The sequence below is a fragment of the Nelumbo nucifera genome, chromosome 4, assembly GCF_055504915.1.
Source record: "Nelumbo nucifera cultivar China Antique chromosome 4, China Antique-T2T, whole genome shotgun sequence".
NCBI lineage: Eukaryota > Viridiplantae > Streptophyta > Magnoliopsida > Proteales > Nelumbonaceae > Nelumbo > Nelumbo nucifera.
Window position 1 is genome coordinate 28,456,331 of NC_142652.1, and position 25,091 is coordinate 28,481,421.

Sequence of the window (25,091 nt, forward strand, 5' to 3'; positions counted from 1 at the left end):
GCACCTTGGGCTGTAGGCTCGACCCCTTCCTCAGGACCTACATCGGGCTCACTTGAACTACCGGGGGACGCAAACTGGTTTGTAGAACCTACATCAGACCCGCTTGAACAGTTTGAACCCTCCGAACTAGACATCGGGAAATGGAATGGGATTCCAAAAGCACTCACCCGGGAAGAAGACTGAAGTAGACCCCGAAAGCTTGAACAAGGAAGGAACCTGGGACGCGAGCTGAAAAACCTGGACGCAAACTGAAACTTAGGCGTGAGCTCAAGAGGTACAACGGTAGCAAGGACGCCCCCCCCCCCCCCGCGCGCTATTTATATCCACAGCGGCCAGAAATCGACGGCCCAGATCGAAGCCAATCCAACGGCCCACAGCCGCGCTAAACCGCACGTCTTCCGAGGCCAATTAGCGCACGTCTTTCTGAAACTGACGGAGCATCGCGCACGTCCTGTTAGAGGACGGGTGTCAGCACGCACCTTCTCGAAACTGACGGGGTGTCGGCGCACGTCTCCTCGCAATAAAAGCGTCTGTAGCCCAACTCTCGAACAACTGCCGTCACGTCTCCCAAACGCTTGCCCTTTTTTGAAAATCAAATTAAATCGAGCGCCCTCAGCACAGACCAAAACCCTCCTGCTACCTTATGAACTCCCCGCGCCAAGACGGGACCCTTGTCGCAGGGAGTGGGGGGCAATTGATGAAGGGAAATTTGGCCCGACCTCGCAATCGCCCGACACGTGGCAAAGGCAAACAACTCGGGACAATAGAGCGCCCGAAGCGAACATCGGAAGCAAGTCCAAGCTCACTACCGAGCCCGAGCTCCAGACCGCTCTACTAGGAGCCCGAGCTCTCTACCAAGAGTCCGAGCTCCCTATTGGGAGTCCGAGCTCCCTATTAAGAGCGAGCTCCCTATTAATGGTCCGAGCTCCCTAATAAGAACCCGAGCTCCCTACTGGGAGCCCGAGCTCCCTATTAAGAGCGAGCTCCCTAGTGAGTCCGAGCTCCTTATTAAGAGCGAGCTCCCTACTGGGAGTCCGAGCCCCCTATTAAGAGCGAGCTCCCTATTGAGAACCCGAGCTCCCTGCAAGGAGCACAAACTATACTAGGCCCCAAGCCTCAGAAAAGCTGTGACCCGAGCTGGCCCATGGCAGCTCGGAACACTCCCCAAACCGAACTCAAGACACCTCGCTCGCCACTCCAACACTTCGCTTCCGAAACACCAGGCTGACCAAACGTACCTGACACCAAGGACGTCCGTATCCAAGGGCGACGCACCTGACTGATTTGGGATTTGACGCCTGACAGCCGCACTTCAAACGGCCTCCTGCTACCGCCACCTGCAACCGTCGTTACTAGCCGCAGAGACGGCTCCGACAAAAGGAGCAGTGGCGGTTCTGTCCGGCCAGAGGAAATGACATCCGAACTGGCAGGGGTTCAGAAGTAATCATGCCCGATCTGACGGAAGCCTGGAAGTGAGTGCGCGAGGTGGTTATAAAAGGCTCCTACCCCCTAGGAACGAGGTATGCGAACTTTTGTGCTATTTGGTCTATCTTGCCTTTGAAAGACTCTAACTTGAGCTTCGGAGCCCTTACGTCGGGTTCTCTCCGGAGGTTCTCTTCTCCTTCCGTTTCAGGTCCCTGTTACTCAGTTCAGAGGCAAGATCGTTGACAGTTAAGACTAACCAGATTGTGCATCATCAGTTAGTGTGGTGGCTGTTACACACTTACAGCCCAAAGTCCAAAACATACATAAAAACCCAATTGCTTGGCCTAAGCCATAAATATCACCTACTTCTCTACAAACAAAAAGGGCTGTTAGAAAATAGATCTGGTCCGTCGATTTCAGAATTTTGTAATTTTGACATGATTTATTTATTTTTGGGTAAATTACAAATAAGTACCTATATTTTTGAGGGTAGTGATAGATAGGTACTTTAAATTTTCAATTACAACACTTGAGTATTCTGAACTTTCAAAAATAAACACATAATTCCATCCGTTAGTATTTTGTTAGTTAAACATTACATAATATCAAAAATACTTTTATCGTGTATTTCTGAGATCATTCTCACGTAATCGAACGTCTCTCCATGGTGACGTTTTCACATGGACGACAAATAACATAATCAATTTTTTCGACATGGTATTTTGTAGTGATGATTTTACTCTATAGAATGATCTAAAAAATACACGAAAATGATATTTTTGACATTATACAATGTTTAATTGATAGAATGTAATGATAGATCCAAGTGTTTATTTTTCAGAGTTCAAAGTACTCAAGTGTTGCAATTAAAAGTTCAGGATACCTATCTATCACTACCCCCAAAGTAAAAGTACCTATATGTAATTTACCCTTTATTTCCCAACTTTGACCTAGTTCAATCCATTTTCGGGTTAAGCTTCTACAATCACCTCATTTTTGGTAATTTGGTTCGTTTAGGTTCACTACACATCCCGGTTCAAATTCCAAGGCCATGCAATCGGTTCAAGTATATTTTGGGTTGACAAACAAAGGGAACCAACCTAACCTTCTCAATGAGTCTGGTCTTACGAGAACTCTACCTACATTTATTATAGTCGCACATGGAGAATATCTCATCATTTGCATAGTATTATGTAGGGGGAGATGTTCCCAATTTAGGATACCGTATTGTATATAGTGTGGGCAAGAGATCCGGAGTCCTCAATTCACTTGACATCCACCCTGCATTGGGAACATCCAGACATCCTCTTCTTATTCTTGCTCTATCTTTCGATCTCATCCATACACGTGTATCACCCATACTCCATTCCGCTGTATGATTACCTCCCCTCAATCCATTGACAATCCGAATGCTCCAAATTCTACCAATCACAGCAAGGCTTAGGCCCTTAGTTAATCTTATTTTGGAAGATACTTATCAAAACGAACTAATTAGTGATAAATTCCCTTAATTACGTTATTAACTTAAATAATTGTTATTAAGAAATATAATTATCTTCTTCACCGGATGCTCCTCGCATTTATTCGACCCTGGTTATAGACGTTCCTTTCTCCTCTGCTTCGTATTTGTTCAAACTCCTCTCTCTCTCTCTTGTTTCAGGGCGAGCAGGTCTCTTCCGCTCCCGTTGATTCTCTGTTTCTGTCAGATCTAACGGAATCATTTTGTTCGCTATCTTATCAACTGCTTTCAACTGTTCATCTGCTTTTCTTTTTCCAGCCCTTATTAAAGGGTTTGATCTGATTCATCCGCGTTAGGGTTTCTGGATATTCGGATTTCAGAAATCGTTGGGGCAATTCATAGATTCTGATTTCCCAGTCCTTTTGGTCTGGTATTGGTTCGTTTCTGTTCGGTTTAGGCCGAATTCTGTAATATCTCTGGTTTCTGGTATCTGCTATTTTGATTGGGATTTTTAAGACGATTCCGTTTGGTTGTTTTAAGGGGAAATTAGCTTCGTTTCCTCATCTTCTTCCTTTTGGCTGTGGAGATGTTGGGGACGGGATTGCAGTTTGGGCGTGGCCATGGAGAGGATCGATTTTACAATCCGGTGAAAGCTAGGAGGAATCATCATCAGCAGCAACAACAACAACAACAACTTCACAGAGCTAGGAATAATGGAGCTGCAAACCCCGCTCCATGGACGAATGGTAAGGCCTTACTTACAGAGAATAGAGAGCTGGAGAACCGGGTGGAATCTGAAGAGCCATCAAAGCCTATAGCTATGCCGGCTTCCGAACCAGCGGTAGTTCCTTCAAGCAACCTTGATCAGTTTCTGGAATCAACAACACCTTCTGTTCCTGCGCAGTATCTCTCTAAGGTTTATTTCATTTAATTTTGCTATGAATTTGGTTAATTTCTTTAAAAATTTTAAATTTTGTATTTGTTTGTTTGTTTTCTTATGTTATCATCGTTTTTTTTTTGGATAATGTTGCAGACGAGGATGAGGGGTTGGAGGACTTGTGATGTAGAGTTCCAGCCTTACTTCAATCTCGGTGATCTTTGGGAATCTTTTAAGGAATGGAGTGCATATGGTGCAGGAGTGCCTTTGATACTAAATGGCAGTGATTGTGTTGTTCAGTATTATGTTCCATATTTGTCGGCTATTCAAATATATGGTGAATCCACAAGGTCGTCCTGTAAGACAAGGTAATGATTTCTTAATGTCATTGAATTTTGTTCTTAAAATATTCTTTTGGTGTCTGTATTTGTCCGTGCAATGTATTACTATTGATTTAATGTGTCACAACTATTGACTTGATCGCATATTTATTATTAGTCGTTTTCTTCTCAGAATTAGTGTGTAGTTTTATGCATTGGATTGGGTTAATGGGAGTATTAATACAATTTTAACTGTTTTATTGGAACTTGGGGGGTTTAAGTTTTAATGCTTTGTTGATTTGTATTATTGCCTACTCTTGTTCGTGAACAAGTAATAAATATGGTTCCTTGCTCTTGCAATATTTTTTTGTTCATATGGTGTTTAAAGACATTAATTGGTTCAAATTGCTTGAAAACTCCTGCTACTCATTGTAACATCATCTTTTTGTGTACAAGACTATTTTTGTGTTGCATTTGGTTTTGTTTTCTTTGATCATGTCCAAAATCCTCAACAGTTTTAATCTGTAGTGCCACTTTAAATTTGTGTCTCTTTTGACAGATGTAGGATGTAGCATGATTCTATCTTGGAAGGGCTTTCATCTTTATCAAAATTTTCTAAAATATGACTGTTTGTTCCCTACTTCACATTTCTAGGATTACAAGAATGTATGGATGGAAACAGATGTCTAAAGAGATCTAGGTGAAATAGGGAATCTGATAGAGATATACATATACAAGGAGATGAACTAGGAAATAGATAGGTAGGCATAGGGATGAGATAGAAAGAAAAGCTTGAAATAGACCTATAAAAGTAAGAAAGTTATATTGTATTTTGTTGGATTACAAAAATTCTTATGAAAATTGAGAAAAAAAAATTCAGTTTCAGTTGAGAGAGAGCTACTCATTTTCTGAAATTTAGCCCCTTGCTTGAGAGAAATGTTAATGCAATGATGTAAATAGTAAATTGTAATATTTCTAAAATGCTGTGTTCTGAAAGATCACTGTAAGACTTTTATGATTCCCTATGTGACCCCCATGCCATGGTTTTGTCTTTTTTATTTTTATTTTTCTCTTTTAACTACTAAATTGGAACTATGATAACTGTATACCTGTGCAAGGGTGATGTCTTGGATACTTCAATTTTTAGTGTAAAATCCATGTCTAGCACCTTGTTAAGATGTCTCCTAGGTTGCATAGAGTTGGAGTATTAATATGTTGAATCTTGAAGTCAGTAACTTGTGAATGAGGCATGTATTTGCCTCAATTTTTAGTTTAAAATCCGTATCTTACACCATGTCAAACCATGTCCTCTCTATGCCTGGGTAACACAGAATTGAAGTTTTTTTATGTTAAATGTTTAGGAAAGTTGTGAATAAGGCATGCATATGTAGAGTGATAAGCTGGTCAGTGTTGTAAGGCAAGGGTGATATATTGTCTGGGATACTTAAATTTCTAGTGTGAATTCAATAATTGATATCTTGTCAACCAATATTGTCAAAATCTTACGATTCACGATATGATTCACGATTTGAATCATGAATCCCAAGGGTTTTGATTCAAATCTTATGTCTGAATCCTTTTTTGCAAAAATCTTACAATTTTTGTTTGAATCCTACGGTTTGATTCATAAATCTTACGATTTATGCGATTTCTACGATTCAAATAAATTGAATTTAAGAAATAGTTCTCTACTTTGTTATGTTTTTGTTTATATCTAGTTTTGTCAAGGGTTTTTTTTAAAGCCCTTGCTAGAAAATGATTTATTCACGTTATTTAACACTAGAAATTGGGTTTATTTTCCATCATATGTAGGTTAAAGAGCCATTATATGTGGATTTGTTTGGTTTTCAAGTCAAACTTGATTATATGATCTCAGGTTTCTATTGTTTATAGTGGTAAATTCTATTATTTTAGGTACATATATGGTATATATAGATTAAAAATAAGGGAAAGTCACTTTCCTATATATATTTGACCTTTTAATATATCTATAATTAATTTTTTGACAAGTTTATAAAAAATAGAAATAATCTTACGATTTACGATATGATTCACGATTCAATTCAATTCAACTTTCTCTATGATTTACAATACGATTACGATTTTCAAAACATTGTGTCATACTGTGTCCTTGTTGACATTTCGTATTCTGAATGTTTGAGAAACTTGTGAATGAGGCATATGCGTTAAGCCATTAACAGAACAGCTAGCTGGTTAAATCATTGTTTTTTAGCTGTCCATGCTGCTAAATTGTAGTACTCATTTCCTGTTTTTGGCAGCATTTGGTGTAGCTTAGCCCAGAGCTTCTAGCTTGTGGATAAGCACAATAAAACTGCTGGATAAGATTGGGCAATAAACGTTACAAGAAAGCAGGTCTTTTAGAGATAAGGAGGAAACTAAGGTCATTCTATATTTAATTAGCTTAGTGTTTTAGAAGGCGTGCCTTAAGTACACCTAGGTGCACAACTGAGGCTCATTTAAAGCATGTTCCTTACTTCAACCTGGGTGCTTTTTTAATGCATGTGGATTAGCTTGTGGATAAGCACCATAAAGCAGATGGATAAGATTGGGCAATAAATGTTACAAGAAAGCAGGTCTTTTAGAGATAAGGAGGAAACTAAGGTCATTCTAAAATTTAATAGCTTAGTGTTTTAGAAGGTGTGCCTTAAGTACACATAGGTGCACAACTGAGGCTCATTTAAAGCATGTGCCTCAGTTCAACAGCTGGATAAGATTGGGCAATAAATGTTATAATAAAGCAGGTCTTTTAGAGATAAGGAGGAAACTAAGGTCATTCTAAAATTTAATTAGCTTAGTGTTTTAGAAGGTGTGCCTTAAGTACACATAGGTGCACAACTGAGGCTCATTTAAAGCATGTGCCTCACTTCAACTCGGGTGCTTTTTTAATGCATGTGGATTTTTTAAGTTAGCTTTTTTGGTTACTTTTGCTATATGTTTTTTTGTATGTTTTACGCCTTTATTATAGTCTATTGATTTTTATTTTTGATCAATAAGTCTATTAACTTTTAAACTACCTTTTAGTGGTGTTTGTACACTAGTAATGATCTATTTAACTTTTAAAAGAAACGAAAAACAAAGACCTTTTGAATATGTGGAATCCTGGTTATCGCTTGGTCTCAGGTAACTTAACCATTCCAAGACATTTTGGTGGAACTTCAATGGGAAATCCTGGGCTGGCAGGAGTGTTTATCACTTGGTAGGGCAATGTGATATGGGCTTACAGTAGTCCTTTAGGGGAGGCTATTTTGACTAAGGCAGAGGTGGTGGTTTCTCTGAGAATAGCAAAGGATCACATTTTTCTCCTTTAGTAGTGGCTGGTTATTCTGTTAACTCTTTAACTTGTTAGGAAGGAGTCATGGAGGCCTTTGGAGACTAAACCACTTCTTTGTTGAAGCTAGAAACCTAACTCTTTCTGTGAATGCTTCTTTGAGAAGGGTATCAAGAGAACACAATTCAGTAGCTGACAGTTTGGCAAAAAATGGCATCACTAATACCTGCCTGGATCTGAATTCTACTAAGATTTTTTTTATCAATAATTCTACTAAGATTTCCCTGAAGAGATTTTAATGATCGCACATTGTTCTGCAACCAGCACACAAACTATGTTTCCATACATCGTTTGATTTTGTTCCATGTCCCATGCTGTAGCCTTCTGAATTTGTGCAAGGCAAAACAGGTCTGGGTAAGCCAAACACAAGAAGCTATCTCTGCCAAGCATCCTTCCAGAAATAAATTGCTCTCCTGTACCTGGTTTGAAAGTGATGTATTGGAAGAATCCTCTCAGCTTCATAACTCCCTTTTACAAACTAGACCTGTATGAATTATTTGTTTTTTGGTAAAAATAAAAAAGAAAAAATCTTATTGAAAGAAGGGAAAATACAAAAGATAAAAAAGGTGACAAGGTTACACACAAAATAAAGGAGAAGAAACTCAAACCCAAAACCCCCCATGCCCCTTAAAATACAATCTTTTTCCTTTTCTTAGTCCTTAAGAGATTAAAACAACCTCACTGTCAATACCCAAAACCCCCTCAAGGGACCCAATGCTTTCCCCCTACACCTTGAACTGCAGACACATACAAATTATGAATGGGTGAAGTCCATAAAGATTTTCTGTCCATTGAAGTTTGGTCATATTTGCTGCACACAACCCTTCTCAAAGGTTCTTCTCTACCTTAAACCTCCACAACCACTTTCCAATGTGAGCCTTGTTCATAAGTCTTAAGTGAGTGAATACCAATTCTGCCATTGGCTCTTATATGTAATACCTGATTCCGAGCCACAAAATGCTATTTGCATTCCTCATTTGGGCAATCCTACAGTTGGATATTTTGGAGTTTTTGAGAGGTTCATGAGAGGTCAGCCATCACTTGGTGTGAATCTCGGACTGGAAAATGTGAAAATGATGGTTTAAGTCTGAGAGCAGTCACTTTGTGAAAAAAAAAGTTAGTACTGTATCCAGTTGACTCTACCCCTTCCAAGACTGCAAATATATCATTTTGGTTTCCTTAATTACATAACTTAAAAAAAGATGACTAATTTCTCTGCTAAAATAGTCCATATCAATTGATAAGTTGCTTTATAAGCTTGTTGAATGCTGCTGGAAAATAGAGAAAGTCTTCAGTGAATCACATTAACTAGAGTACTTCTTGCATGCCAATATACCCTGCATGACTGGAAGAGGTACTATTGCTCATAAATCTTGTTGTGCTCATTATATGTTATTATTGATTTTTGTAGTATTTTAGTCGTACAGCTTTAACAATGTGAAGGTTATTTTTTTATGAATAACAGAGAATTTATTAATATGAAGGTTAAAATTTTCTCTAGCCCTAATCCAATATATATTCTTCTTTGTAATGCTTCTATTAATTTGAAAATATTTATAATATTCAAAAACTTCCTGAAGGATTTTCATTGAACTTCTCAATTTTGAAGCATAAAAAATTTCCTTGATAATTAAAACTTTGCATGGGGATATATGTTCTCTTGTGGTACTAAAAATATTCATATTTAATTTGTGTCATTTGTTTTCTTATAGAACTTGTAGATTGGGTATAACTAATAATTTGAAACATAAAACAACATATGGATGGTCTGAGATGTCAACTTGCAATGCAAATAGCTTCAGTTTGGCAGTCTCTCCATGTTTCTGCATCCAAGCCATCACGGTTTGGCAGTTTCCATCTATTTCCACATCCTTAATGCCATTTATGCTCAATTGTTTCTGGCCTTGAATTAAAGCTTAGCCCTTGGGGAATTTCCTTCTCTTATGGGGCCAGAAAATGGAGTATCTAGCTGCTTCAGGTGGTTGTCCTGATGCTTTGATGCCTTTGCAAATTCCCTGGAACTGAGGTGTTTGATTGGAATCAATAGTGCATGTATCTTATTAGGCCTGTGGCATGCCATTAATTCACCTCTTGTTTTGTGTTTTTTGCCGGAACATTATGATATCAAATTATCAATAGAAGAAAATGATTTGACTTGATTGAGGTCTGCTCTATTGCTTGTGTTAATTTAACTGATTTGTCCAAGGTGAATTTGGCAAGAAGGCCATTCCTCTAATCTGTTTTGAAACATGCACCGGTATGCATGCATTCCAAGCTTGGATATTTACTGTGATGCATATAAGGAAGCAAGGAAAGAATCCATAAGGCCATTCCTATAATCTTTTGCTCATTCTTTGGTGGGTAACAATCTCTCTATTTGCCTTTCTTTCTGTATTCTTCATCCTTGTCACAAAAATCACCTTCCCACCCTGCAAAGCCCACCACCAGATTTGAAATGTAAGACCCTATCCTGTCCTATATCATGTTTTGTATTTTGAAGTTGTGAATACAATTATATTTTAATGAGAGTTGCAGGTTTATTTCCTCTATCTGAGCTTGACTGTTTTCCTATTTGATAGGCAACTTGGGGAGGACAGTGATGGTGACTATTACAGAGATTCAAGTAGTGATGGAAGCAGTGATTGTGAACTGGAAAGAGGTGGGAAATTCCCAAGGGAACAGTGGAATCACTACCATCTACCAAGCGAGACCTCTCTTAGAATGGAAAGATTGTCTTTGAGAGAGGAGATTGCACTTCAAGAGGGCTTTTCTAGTGATGATGGTGAGTCTGGCAATTCATGTGGCTGCCTGCTCTTTGAGTTTCTTGAGCGAGATCCCCCGTACAGTCGTGAACCTCTAGCTGATAAGGCAAGTCTTTTTCTTTTTCTTCTGATGTTTAATATTGTATGCTGTAATCTGTCCTTAATACTTCTGATGATTTTTTTTCCTGTCACAGATATCTGATCTTGCTAGCCGCTTTCCTGAGCTGAAGACACTAAGAAGTTGTGATTTGCTACCAACCAGTTGGGTTTCTGTGGCATGGTAAGTTCATAATGGTATATCTGTTTCTTCACATGCAAGTTCAGTTACTTATTGGTTCACATGGAATTGTTGTAGGTACCCCATATACAGAATACCCACAGGACCAACACTAAGAGATTTGGATGCTTGTTTTTTGACATTCCATTCTCTTTCTACACCCATGCAAGGTAACAGAAAATTTCTTTTTTCTTCTATAGTTTCAATTACTTGAAATAGGAAAACTCCTATGTGCCTCTACTCCTTCTCCACCCCTCCAACCCACCCATAGAGATACACATGTATTGGCGTATCTTTTTTAGTTCTTAACCCAATATTCTTTTATTCTTTCTTAAAGGTGGTAGAAATGCACCGACTCCATTAGTGGCCTATCCGAATGGAATGGATGGTATTCCCAAGATATCTCTACCAGTTTTTGGTCTGGCTTCATATAAGTTAAAAGGATCCATGTGGATTCCAAATGGGGGTTCTGAGCGTCAATTGACAAACTCTCTCTTGCAAGCTGCAGATAACTGGTTAAGACTTCTTCAGGTCAATCACCCTGATTTCCAGTTCTTCGTTTCACATGGGACATGCCGCAGATAACCAATATGGGGAAACTTGCCCAACTCATTCAGTTTATCATTCCGCAACAAGGGCCAAGTTATGCCTACTGGTCGAATCATAAGCGGACATAGAGGTAGAGCCTTGTGGAGGTAGAGATACAATTAATTTTTTTTTTCTTTTTTTTTGGGGGGGGGGATCATATCACTTCATCTTCCAGCTGTTAAGAAAAGGAGCAAGGTGAAAAAATCAAGAAAAAAATTCAAAAGACCAAAAATGGCATGCAATGGAAGGAAAGAAGCATAATAAGGCCCTCCAGAAGTAGGGAGAAAAAAGGGAAAAGGGAAAAAAGGAGAAAAGAACAAGTAGACATAGATGAAGCTATATGAGCTGAGCTATAGCCTATTGGGCGAAGAGAAGAGTATGTGCATGTTATGTTGGGACAGTGGGTACGTTTCTTCTCGTTTAATGGCTTATAGCTTTATATTATTATATATAAATTATATCTATATTATTAAATTATGAGAACAGGCCTTTTTAGTTTGTCCTGAAAACCAGCGAGTGTTTCATGTTTTGTCGAGATCTAGTTTTTAAGGGGATTTTGATGTTGGCGATAAAAGGGCTTAATTTGAGTTGCCCTTCTGGTATTTATTGCTATGTCTTCTAGACTAACTTGTTTTTGGACGTTTGGCGGCCCCCGAGAAAAAGAAAGACAGGAAAGAAAATTTTGTAGAACTTGTGATGTTAAGAACGTGCTTATATTAATGAAGAACTGATGTTTAGAAACATATCTGCTTTGTGGTGTTTATTCTCTTTTTATATTTTCTTTCTTTGGCTGCCTTCCTGCCTCCTTGTTGTATAACGCACGATCATTTGGCCTTTGAACTCTGAATATTGCTTTTGCTATGTGGGTAACGTCACATTTACTAGCATTTTCCCTTCTGGGGCTTGATCTATCATCTATGGATTCTATTTCTATCGTGTTCAAGCTGTTGGGCACTTATTCGTTCCTAGCGTCGCTGTCCCGCCCCCACCCCACTGCTTTGTCTTTGTCCAAACGGACGGACGGAGGCAAGTGGATGGTTTGAACTTGTTCTCTTTAGCAGATTCCATCATGGGTTTTAGTCCTGAGGCTGAGGGAAGGTCCTCTCAGAAAAGCTGTCCCCACCGGAGAGTAGAGAGGAGGTGCTTCGGGACTTCTGGTTTCATACTCATGGCGTGCAGTCACTTGCACTTGATTGAATCCTTTGCCATTGCATCTCTGTTGGGTTATATAAACCACGTTAGTTGCATCTATACATTCCATATGTACAGGTGCCTTGCTGCAAATTCTGTAATGTTGGATATGAAAACAGAGGCTCCAAGCTCCCTCACCAACGTAGTACCGCAGCTCGGCAGCTGTAATTGACAGTTTGATGGTCATGGACTTGAATCTCCCTGCAGCCACCTCCATTTTTGGACTGTCCTTAAAGGCCCGAACCATCCAAATGCAATAAATAAACATATGGACACGCTAAGGCCTCAAACCAAGGTTAAAAGTATTGATATCGTGCTGGTGGCTTTCCCATATGCCCCTACAGAGGGGGTGTAGCCCCCCTGAATCGTTTTTGAAAAGAAATTAAAAAAAGGGTCGAAAACACTATTATCGCCCAATATGCCCCTACCGGCGTATTGGACATATTGATATTTTGAACTTTGCCTCCAACCGAAATTCATGCCACCTGGTATTTTGAATTTTTAAACAAATGGAGTTTTGTCTCCGTGGTTTATTAGAAATTTAGACGTTGCAGAATGGTTCAGAAATGTATTACCGTGATATCGTCCATACATTCAACAGTATTGTACTTGGACCACAGGATGGTTAGGCCATGAGAACTAGGAACTTGCAGGTAAAATTGTTAATTTGGTCAAACTTAATCTCTCTCTCTCTGTATATATATAGTAGTTGATATCAGAAAGTTAACTGTATGAAGTATATTGGGATGAACTTGGAAAGCATATTCTCAAGGGCGATTCCGCTTTCTATCTTGTACTCCGGTTGAAGCTGAGGCGCTTCCTTCGTAGGTTGAGGTTTGCTTTGGAGCTGTAACTACTCACTACAATCAGTTAGTTTTGAAGGCAATACATTCATTCTTGTCCAATTTCTGCTGGTGGGCTTCTTCGAAGTTCGAACCACCGTGGTGCTTCTGCCTAATTAGAACCGTTATTGCTAACTGCATAAGCATATCCTTATACGCCTTTTGTCTAAGTTTCTTTGGTTAGTTGAACAGCCAAAGTGCCGCACACCTATTTGCTAGAAATGCAGTAAAAAAAATAAAAAGGCTAGAAAAGCTTTAAATTTAGCCAAACCTTAAAGTTAAGGTTTAGCTGAACGCTTTAGCTGTTCAGCGGGCTGTGGAATCAATGGTAAGATTTTATGCCAGTATTTAAATATATCGGGCCTGTATCTTTTACAGTGAGGCTCATAAATTTATTACTAGCGTGAAACCTTATTATTGATTCCACAGCGTTCAAGCTAATCTGAATTCATCTCAACCTTGCCCCTGGGCAGTGTGCTCTGATTTCGTCAAAACTACCATTGAGATTGATGTATCAGAACTTAGAAGATTGAATGATTTTTGTGCTCATCTTGCACTTCAAAATAAAAGAATAAGAAAAAAGTAAAAGAAAGAAAGCATAGTGGAACGTATAGGATGTTACGGATCTACGTTAGAGTTTAACAATAAGACAACATGCAACTTTAAATTTTAAATCATCTTTATAAAATTCTTCTTCCAATTCCCAAATTTTCACAAGGAATTTGGTAGGTCACACTCCACCTAAAATTATCTCTTAAAGGGGCTACAAGATGCTTAAAAAAATGGGGCCACAAGATCTAAGAGGACCTAAAAAGGATACGGAATGAAGTACTAATAAATGATTTAATGATTCATAATTTAACAATGGTGGAAAAGGATTCAGTAAAAGATGATAATGACATAACAAGATTAATACATTTATGGGATTTGTAGGTAGTATGGTGTCAAAATCCAACTATTTAATAAGAACCAATAAACAATTTAAAAATAATTGGACATCTCTCTCTCTATATAATATATATATATATATATATTTATATCTATCTATTTATCTATCTATCTATCTATATACACTACTATTAAAAGTTGGAATGAGGTCTTTATTTTGATTTTTTTTGACAAAAATATCCCTATTGTTAAATTTGATTCCTCTTTATTATAAGGGCAAAGCATAATTTGAATTACTACTTATATTAAATCTATTTTATACCTTATTATAAAGTCTTATATTTAAGGTATTAATATCCATCCCTCTCATTAGATCCTATATTTACTGTATATTAAATAAATGAACTTTGTGGATATTTTCTTAACAAAAACACCCCTATTTTTTTTAATTTGGTCATACTTTAATTATGAGGGCAGAAAATGTAATTTAGACTATTACTTTTCACTTCTTTGAATTTCCTCTCATTAATGTGTTAGTTCCCAAAGAGATCTCTTATTTGAAGTCCTTTTATTTCTCACCGATAAATTCTATTAAGTAAATCTATACCCAATAGTTTTAATAATATCTATCTATCTATCTATCTATATAATTATATATATATATATATATAATAATTTTATTTAAAAAAATATTTTTTCTCAAATCGAGCTTGAGCCGAGCCGAGCCGAGCTTGAGATCAAGGTTTTAGCTCGAACCGAGCTCGAGCCTTGGACTACCTTCGCAAGCCGAGCTCAAGCCTCGTACTATTCGGCTCGGCTCGGTTCAGCTCGAATCCACCCTTGGGGTAGGGTAAGAAACATAATTAAATGTATCCTTGCCCCCCCACCCCATACTTAAAATGTCCCACTAAAAGGTTAAGGATCTGTCTGTAACACTCCAACTCCTAAAATAAAAAAAAAACATGTTTATTTTATTTTTTTGTAAAAAATAATCTGTAATAGACCCAAACCTTTTTGCCCCATTTAATCTCTCCACCACTATTAATGGTCCAATCATTTAGGTAAAATGAGTCAACTAATGATATCATAATCAAATAATAAAAATAAAAAATAGACAGAACTACAAAAACAAAATATAGAAAATTTGGCATATCTAAAATAATATAAATTTGTCATATTAAACAAAGATACGTGTGATGAACAAGAATGATTTATGGAAATGGAATAAAAAATTAAAATTTCTCAAAAATGAGATTGTTTTCTCTTTAGTCAAATAGATCAACATATGATGTCATAATTATATAATAAAAACTTAAAAAGAGAAAGAAAGAAAAAATTATAAAAAGAATATACAAATTTGTCAAAAAATTTGCACATCTCTAATATTATATGTTTATCATATTAACAATAATAAATATGACAAATAAAAAGTAATTTTATTAAAATTGAAAATAAATTACATAATTTAAATTCACCAACATACCTACATATTTTTTTTATTAGGTTCTCACGAGGATATTGAAATTATTATTGTTATTTACTAGTGTTAAAAAATACATAATTATACATCTTTAATTAACTCCCCCCCCCCCCCCCCCCAAAAAAAAAAAAAAATCCTAGCTCCACCACTATTAATGGTCCAATCATTTAGGTAAAATGAGTCAACTAATGATATCATAATCAAATAATAAAAAATAAAAAATAGACAGAACTACAAAAACAAAATATAGAAAATTTGGCCTATCTAAAATAATATAAAATTGTCATATTAAACAAAGATACATGTGATGAACAAGAATGATTTATGGAAATGGAATAAAAAATTAAAATTTCTCAAAAATGAGATTGTTTTCTCTTTAGTCAAATAGATCAACATATGATGTCATAATTATATAATAAAAACTCAAAAAGAGAAAGAAGGAAAAAAATATAAAAAGAATATACAAATTTGTCAAAAAATTTGCACATCTCTAATATTATATGTTTATCATATTAACAATAATAAATATGACAAATAAAAAGTATTTTTATTAAAATTGAAAATAAATTACAAAATTTAAATTCACCAAAATACCTACATATTTTTTTTTATTAGGTTCTCACAAGGATATTGAAATTATTATTGTTATTTACTAGTGTTAGAAAATACATAATTATACATCTTTAATATGGCAAGAATCTCTAGCAACAAAAAACATGATTGGTTGAATGTGATGGTAAATATATCTTATTAAAAGTGAAAATATATTTTGTGTAAGAAGCAATGAAGCGTAACCAGACTTGTATTATTATATATGGAAAGAAAACCCATCGGACTGTATCTGTTGTTTTTAAATTAATGAAATTTCCCTTTTTCTAAATGAAAAAAAGAAATATAAAGACTTTAACCCGATTGATTGAGACCAAAATTTAACATACATAGCCAATATTAATGAATGCACTGTAGTTAAACTCCTTTAACTACCATTCGAATCCACATGCTTCACCACTCTCTCTGAGGCAAATAATCAATAATTATTTTATTAACGAATTATTTTTACTCAAACTTTCTAAAATTAAAAAAAAATCTTAATTGGCAAATTATATTGAAAGGGGCAAAATTACTAATGAACATGAAAGGGGCAAAATTGCAGTTGCCAGGTGGCAAATCAAATCGAACTTCGAAATTCATCTCACACACAGAAAGTAAAGCATTTGTGAAATCCAGTCCTTGTCCGTGACCGTGACCTTGAGTATCCGTTTCGTAAAGATGAGTCATGTTTTTTTGTCATTTGTCAATAATGCATTATTGCTAGGCCACATGACGTCAATCTTCGTTTTTATTTTTATCCAGTGCGATGATGGCACACGGTATGTGAGTGAGGTCGAGAAGTCGAAGCCATCACAGTTGACGATCACAGCATCTGGACATACCCTCAGGCCTCAGGTGGGACAACAACTTGTATTGTCTGTGAATGTCATGCTGCATGTTCTCCATGTGTCCCATCTGATACTTTTTCAGAAATGTGGGTCCACGTGGCAAGTGTCCATGTGCCGCTTATTTGGGATTATATGCATAAAATGAACACCATTTACCCGTGAAATTGGCGAAATATTGAAGCGGAAATTGGGAAAAGGAACTAGCCGTTGGGACCTCGACGAATTCAAACAATTTGGGTACGGTGGCTTTTTTTTTAATTTTTATTTTATCGGTTGTAACAACTCTTAAATAAAACCCTAGAAATCGAAGCGCTATCTCTTGTAACGTTCCTCTGTTTTTCTGTCGTTTACTGTCACTCATTTTTTTCTCTGCTTTCGATTTGAAGGAAGAACTCAAGAATCCCTGGTTTCTTCGGAATCTTCTTCTCCAACTGGTTGGATTGCCCAAATCTTGGTTGAATGTTAAACCGTTGTTCGTTTGTTTGGTTTGTAAAACATTGATTTATCTCTCTGTTGTGAAATCTAGCACTTCAAGCAGCTCTTCCATTTATGTGAGTATTTCTTTCTTTTCTTATTTTGAGGTACAAATTTTTCAGGTTCCTTTCAGGAAGGTTTTGATAGAAAGATTTAGTTAAATTAGATTTGTTTGTGTAGAAAAGCTTAAAATAGATTGTTTCTTTCGTGCCGTCTTATTTTGTTCGACATTTAGAGGTTTATGCATGAAAATAAGGAGTTCTTTAAGTAGAAAGAAAGAAATGCAACTTAAGAAGAAAACTCCCAAATGGTTCTGCCGAACTCTCTCTCTCTCTCTCTCCGAAATAGAATTGAAGTGTCTTAATGCTGGGTATTTTAAGAATATATTCAGTGTAATTTATGTCTAAATGTTTATAAAACAAAAGAAACGATGGAAACTTGATTGGACGAAGAAACATGTATGCCCACTTAAATGTTTCTCATAGAACAAAAGATGCAAAAGGTCCTCCGCCCTTTTTCTTCTTTGTTTTTTTTTTTTTTTTTTTTAATTTCTTGCTACTTTGCTAGTGTTACCTATTTCAATTGTAGAAAGTTTCAACTTAATTTAACTGGACTTTTTTTGAATTTGATTTATCACGATGATTTAAAATCGGTATCTTGAAATGTTTTGGAATACCTCCTGAATGGTAGAAAAGAGAGAAAAGAATGAAATATGCCCACTGTTGTCCTGCTCCTGAATGTTTCTTCTTCACGAATTCAAGAATTTTCTGCTGTCACTTTTTTTCTGGTGGTAATTCTTATGGAAAGTGATTAACCTAGGATCTTTTGTATTTTAGTGTGTGATTATTTTCATTAGTTGACCAGTGAATTCCTTCAGAAATTACTTTTATTGAAAATTTTAAATCCCAATTTGACTTTTCTAGTGGCAGTTTTTCACCGACCAAAACTGACTAGTAAATGGTTTAAGCAGATACATTACTGGGTCTAGCAGAGCCTAAAGGACATTATTTCAGCCTCTCTCTAGAGAGGCCCTGCTCCTGGTCTTACTCTAAATTTATCTGTTTAGAGTTATAGAAGCTTATCTAAATAAGATGACGGTTAAAAGCCCAGCTACACCAGCTTCAAAGATAGACAGGACACCAGTGTCTACCCCAGGCGGCCCAAAAGTTAAAGAAGAGAAAATTGTAGTGACTGTAAGGTTACGACCTCTTAGCAAAAGGGAGCAATCATTGAAAGACCAAGTAGCATGGGAATGTATAGATGATCATACTATTGTGTACAAGCCACCATCTCAGGAGCGTTCAATCACATCAGCCTCTTATACCTTTGGTATGAAACATGACTTTTTGTTTCTTTTTCCTACATTTTCATTTCTCAGAAGAGTCAGAGACTTGTCTGCCATTTTGTTTGACTCTTGAAACTTCTTCTAGATAAAGTCTTTGGACCTGTTTCTTTAACTGAGGCAGTATATGAAGGAGTGAAGAATGTTGCTTTGTCTGCATTGATGGGCATAAATGGTAAGGAATATGATGTCTAAATAGTTATTTTCTTGGTAATTCTAATGTAAAGAGTTACATCAAGTTTAACAGATTCTTAATCCTTTCCTTTGTAGCGACTATATTTGCTTATGGGCAAACCAGCAGTGGAAAGACATATACAATGAGAGGAATAACAGAGAAGGCTGTAAAAGATATATATAATCATATAATGAATGTAAGTTTTTTTGTATTTGTTATCTCATGGTTCATATTGTGTCAGTAAATTAGGGTATTAGTTGAAAAAGAGTTCCATGGAACTTCTGTAGTTGCCAAACTGATATTATGTTGTTATTTCCACCTCATCTGACAGACTCCAGAGAGAGATTTTACCATTAAGATTTCTGGACTGGAAATTTATAATGAGAATGTCAGGGACCTGTTAAATGTAGACTCTGGTCGCAATCTTAAGCTTTTGGATGATCCAGAGGTACTCTTATGAACAAACCTTATCAAAAAGAATTGCTCTGTTTTTCTTTATGTAGCTTATTTTTCAGTTGGACTTGCTTTAATTTATGCATGCAGAAAGGAGTTGTGGTTGAGAAACTGGTAGAAGAAACAGTGAGCAATGACCAGCATTTGAGACATCTGATTAGTATTTGTGAAGGTAAACGAATTCTTTTCCTAAATTCTACTCCAAGTATGTGTTGATTAAAGTTTAATGCCACCTTTATGAATTGGTATTCTGTATCTTTGCAGCTCAAAGGCAGGTGGGTGAAACTGCCCTAAATGATACCAGCTCACGATCACACCAGATAATAAGGCTGGTAAGTCTGACGGCTTTTGATTTTCTTTAGAACCATGTGCTTTTATATTTATTTAACATTTGAGGACACTGTTGTTATTTAATGTTGCCAATGCAGACTATAGAGAGCACTCTTCGTGAAAATTCAGGTTGTGTGAAGTCCTTTGTGGCGAGCTTGGTAAATTCATCCACAATTTCTCATTTGGGATTTTATGGAGTATATATTCTTTGTTCATATTAATATTGGTTGTTGGTAATTCTGCAGAACTTTGTGGACCTTGCTGGCAGTGAAAGAGCTTCACAAACAAATGCAGATGGTGCTAGGCTCAGGGAAGGATGCCATATTAATCTTAGCTTGATGACTCTCACAACTGTAATCAGGAAGCTCAGGTGAGAAGAAAATTCATTTTCTTATGAATAGTGGTTTGTGGTTTTGGCAATTTCATATAACCATGTTTAAGATTTTCCAAAGGTCAGTGTCCTTATCCATTCCATCTCTTCCAAGACACCCTCCGACCTCCACAGATAGCTTGGACCAACATTGACAATTTCATAATGACCTTTTACACCAATATGTAAAATACATAAATAAGCAGAAGAAGGAAATCAAATAGTAAAAGAAAAATGAATCTGAAATATGGTGAACTATCAAAGTTCGTGGTAAGGATATGAAAGAAAATGCAAAAAAAATTGACATTTGAGTATAAAAAATATGTTCCTGAAGTGGAAGTAAGTTAAATGTGTAAATGTGCAAATGAATGAAGTCAGAACTAAGATGATAAATGGCCAAACAGGCCTTGCTGGTGTATATGTACTAAGGGTCGAGTTTAAGGTAATGAATCAGTATAGTTATAGAATGAAATATATAAGCAATAAATCCTCTATACAGATTATCCCTAATATGAAAAGCACTCAACATATACTGCAAAGTGCAAACTAATTTCAAAGTCTGAATATAGAGGTGCCAGAAGATAGGTTATGTAAAAGTGAGTGACTGAGTTCTAAGGGTCGAGTTTAAGGTGATGAATCAGTATAGTTATAGAATGAAATATATAAGCAATAAATCCTCTACACAGATCATCCCTAATATGAAAAGCACTCAACATATACTGCACAGTGCAAACTAATTTCAAAGTCTGAATATAGAGGTGCCAGAAGATAGGTTATGTAAAAGTGAGTGACTGAGTTCAGAATTAGATGATAAATGGCTAAATAGAACTGGTTGGAAGTGTATCTTGTACTAAGCATCAAGGCAAATTTAAAATGGTGCCTTAGATAGTTATAAAATGAAATACTAGTAAATATGGATATGTCCTAATTTTATGAGATGCAACCAGCAGATCAAGCAAACTAATTTCAAAGTCTGAATATAGAGATATCAGAAGACAGTTGAATTAATTTATGCTCATACAAGGAAGACAGATGAATACAATGGTTGTTGTTGCCTTGGTTTTAGTGAGATTCAAGGATGCCAGTGGCAAGATTTTAAGTGACTGTCATATTTTAGCTTAAGGATGGTATTGTTGTATGTTGGGGCTGGATGGATTTCTGGCAAGAAATTTAATTTCCGCAATGAGGTGGAAAAAGCTTGGGTCTTTTATTTTCTTTCTTTATTTTTTGCAAAGTTTCCTCCTTGTTTTTGGGTGGAATTTGAAAGGGAATTCAGGAATTATGAGTTTGGGATGGAAAAACGGAAAGGGAATGAGGAGTATATGAGGATAGAGAAGAGGAGAGGCCCAAATTAGTTATTTATTTTTTCTTTTTTATTTGGGTTAGGAATTTCCATTTTTTTAAGTATTGCATATATCTTGAGATTGAATAGAAGTATTTTGTTAATGATTGTTTCTGTAAGCAGTGTTGGGAAAAGAAGTGGTCATATACCTTACAGAGATTCAAAGCTCACCCGCATATTGCAGCACTCTCTTGGTGGGAATGCCCGTACTGCTATCATATGCACACTGAGTCCAGCATTGAGCCATGTGGAACAATCTCGAAACACTCTCTCCTTTGCTACCCGTGCGAAGGAGGTCACAAATACTGCCCAAGTAAACATGGTATTGATCTTTGTTTCCCCCTTGCTTGGAATTTTTTTCTTTGGAAGCAGGATTTATTTGTTTGCATCATCAAAATGGTTTTCTGGTGAATAACTGGTATTTAAACAAAATATTGGGGATAATTGTTTCTTAATCAGGTTATTTCAGACAAGCAACTGGTGAAACATTTGCAGAAGGAAGTGGCCCGACTTGAAGCAGAGTTGCGCACCCCAGATCCAGATGCTTTGTCAAGGGAAAAAGATATGAAAATTCGACAGGTACAAAATGTACATCTGATGTCTGTCTTTGGGTTTTGTCAATATTCTTAATATTTATTTTCTTGTTGTCTAATGATATATGCAGATGAAAATGGAAATTGAAGAACTGAAGCGCCAAAGAGATCTTGCACAATCACAAGTAGATGAATTACGTAGGCAAATGCAGGAGCGACCAGTATGGACCTCTTTCCTTCCCCCTCTCCTCCCTCTCTCTCTCTCCATTTGGTTGGGTTACTCATTTCTCTATATTTGCATTTTAAATTCAGGTTTTGAACCCATTTGAGTCACCTCGTCCTGTGGCAAAATGCCTAACTTTTTCTGGTCCCTTGTCATCAAAGCTTGATAAGCTTGATGGAAAAGAACCTCCCCAAGTTGATAGAACAAGAAATACGATGGGAAGGCAGACCTTGAGGCAATCTTCAACTGCTCCATTCACACTCATGCATGAAATTCGCAAACTTGAACAGCTCCAGGAGCAGCTTGGTGATGAAGCACAGAGAGCTCTGGAAGTTCTACAGAAGGAGGTTGCTTGTCATAGGCTAGGAAACCAAGATGCAGCTGAGACCATTGCCAAACTTCAAGTAGAAATAAGGGAAATGCGTGCAGTGAAATCTGTAGTGAAACAGATTGAAGTTGGAGATGTGGTTGCTGTCAACAAAAGTGTCAGTGCTAATCTCAAAGAAGAGATTTCTAGGCTTCATTCACAAGGAAGCACCATAGCCAATCTTGAGGAGCAGCTAGAAAATGTTCAAAAGTCTATAGACAAGTTGGTGCTCTCTCTTCCAAGTAATAATGAGCAGTCTGATGATGTTCCTACAAAATCTAGGAGTCAAGTGAAGAAGAAAAAGATGCTTCCTTTGTCCTCAAGCAATAGTGCTAACCGACAGAACCTTATAAGATCTCCCTGTTCACCTCTGTCTTCAACTCGAGATGTACTAGAGTCTGAGCTTGAGAACAAGGCTCCAGAGGGTGATGACAACAAACCCAATGAGACTTTGCCAGGATCTGAGAAAGTGACTCCAACAAAGAGTGAAGATGGTGGAGATATCTCATCAAGGGAAGGTACACCTTGTTATCACCGTTCGAGTTCCGTTAACATGAAAAAAATGCAAAAGATGTTTCAAAAAGCAGCTGAGGAGAATGTGAGAAGCATAAGGGCATATGTTACAGAACTGAAAGAACGTGTAGCAAAACTGCAGTACCAAAAGCAGCTACTTGTTTGCCAGGTATAGCCTTGGCTTTTCTGCATTTAAGTTCTGGTTAGGTATTTCAATTCTTAATCTGTTGTGCATAACTTTCCTTATTTTTAATTCATCAGGTGTTGGAGCTAGAAGCAAATGAAGCTGCTGGATATGACTTGGAAAATGATGAGGGTGCAACTGAACAAGAACCAACTATACCGTGGAATGTCACATTTTGTGAATGGAGGCAGCAGATCATTGAGTTATGGGATTTATGTCATGTGTCAATTATACATAGGACACAATTCTACTTGTTATTTAAGGGTGATCCAGCTGATCAGATTTACATGGAAGTGGAGCTTCGTCGATTAACATGGTTGCAGCAACACTTGGCAGAACTTGGAAACGCAAGCCCAGCCCACCTGGGAGATGAGCCTACTATCTCTCTATCGTCAAGGTCACTTTCTCTCTCTCTCTCTCTCTCTCTCACACACACACACACGCACACCAACTCGACTAGCATAATTCATTTTGTTTTAATGGTTATTAGATATATGAGGCATATTTTTGATATGTGCAGTATCAGAGCATTGAAGCGTGAACGGGAATTCCTTGCAAAAAGGTTAATGACGAGATTGACTGCAGAAGAACGGGATGTATTGTACATAAAATGGGATGTTGCACTTGATGGGAAGCAGAGGAAGCATCAATTTGTAAACAAACTATGGACTAATCCTCATGATGTTAAACATATACAGGAGAGTGCTGAGATAGTGGCAAAGTTGGTAGGGTTCTGTGAAGGTGGCAATGTCTCCAAGGAGATGTTTGAGCTCAATTTTGCACTTCCAGCAGATAAAAGACCATGGATATTGGGCTGGAACCCAATTTCCAACCTTCTACATTTGTAAGAAAGCAGCTTAGCATTTATTGCAGTTCCTTTCAGAACCACAAGTAGCACGGTTCCAAATTTCAAATGCAGATCTTTTGTATATATATGACATCTCGAGGTTTTCTTCTAGACATTGAATTTGTTCTCCTGCAATATGATGCGATATAACTGGTTCAACTGCATGGTGCACCAGCTAATTTGTAATTCTCATTCTTTACATAAAATTATTTGATTCATTTATTCTTTCCTTGAGAAGATACGTCCGTTGTGCAGTCATCGAGTAATCATCATTTTATATGCCTTCTGAAATTTTCTTCCGTAACCAAATTTACATTACTAGAAAATAAATAAATATATTATTTATTACTAGTTTTGTTACTAGTTATTACTACAACATTTAGGTACATGCATGGTTTGTCCAGCCACACAATGCTATTAGTGGGTTGAACCCTAATATGAAAAATACAATGGTAAGAGTTACACGGGTTAGCTTTACAATATAACACAATCTGATGATGGACTGAAACTAGCATGACAACCTAAGTGCCTGTTGGTACATGCCAGTTCGGCAACCTTGCTGCCTCAGCAGAGAGTTAATCAAATGCAAAAGAGGGAAATAAAAAGCCATCACCCAATTTGGGGGAGGGGGCTGGACTGAATTAACCCAAACCTTTTCATTGTGTGGGATCCAGTGTATTGTTACCACCACGATGGTACCAGAAGATTCAGAAAGATGCTCACTTTCACTTGTAGTAACAAACAATTCTAATTGAATTATTTGTTAAGAGAAACTGAACAAAAAAACTTTCTATTAGCCTCTTTCTGATGCAGAGTAGTATATATGATAACAAAACTGTTACCTTGGATAAAAAATGGCGTCTAAATGGAAGGTTTGCAAGTGTAAGTTTTCTTTTTGTTTTTTTTTTTTTTTTGTGCAAATGTAACTCGTATTCTAGTTCTGAACCCTAACTCTTTCAGAGGCTCTTAGGCACCGAATAAAAGGTCTCTGCTCCCATTAGAGCTCTAAGCTCAAACTTCTTTTTCTGGGATGACGTCTAC

General features: G+C 36.9%; 2 protein-coding genes across 4 annotated transcripts; both read left to right on the plus strand.

The window, feature by feature from the left end:
- The first annotated feature begins 2,990 nt into the window (after positions 1–2,990).
- On the plus strand, positions 2,991–11,800 carry LOC104613287 (uncharacterized). 3 transcript variants are annotated; one of them, XM_010281043.2, is made up of 7 exons: positions 2,991–3,800; positions 3,918–4,129; positions 10,010–10,298; positions 10,387–10,472; positions 10,548–10,639; positions 10,807–10,857; positions 10,978–11,800. In XM_010281043.2, exons 1-7 carry the CDS (start codon positions 3,471–3,473, stop codon positions 11,052–11,054), a joined length of 1,137 nt encoding a protein of 378 aa, XP_010279345.1. In that variant the 5' UTR covers positions 2,991–3,470; the 3' UTR covers positions 11,055–11,800. The 3 variants fall into 3 exon arrangements, with proteins under 3 accessions (XP_010279345.1, XP_010279342.1, XP_010279343.1); XM_010281041.2 differs by having other exon boundaries at positions 3,002–3,314; positions 3,425–3,800; positions 10,807–11,800; XM_010281040.2 differs by having other exon boundaries at positions 10,807–11,800.
- A 5,415-nt stretch (positions 11,801–17,215) lies between these two features.
- Positions 17,216–24,161, plus strand: LOC104613288 (kinesin-like protein NACK1). The gene is made up of 15 exons (XM_010281044.3): positions 17,216–17,448; positions 18,342–18,700; positions 18,802–18,888; positions 18,984–19,084; positions 19,220–19,336; positions 19,432–19,513; positions 19,606–19,673; positions 19,770–19,829; positions 19,917–20,041; positions 21,507–21,705; positions 21,843–21,962; positions 22,048–22,137; positions 22,229–23,188; positions 23,281–23,600; positions 23,724–24,161. Exons 2-15 carry the CDS (start codon positions 18,463–18,465, stop codon positions 24,049–24,051), a joined length of 2,895 nt encoding a protein of 964 aa, XP_010279346.1. The 5' UTR covers positions 17,216–17,448; positions 18,342–18,462; the 3' UTR covers positions 24,052–24,161.
- Positions 24,162–25,091: the final 930 nt, after the last annotated feature.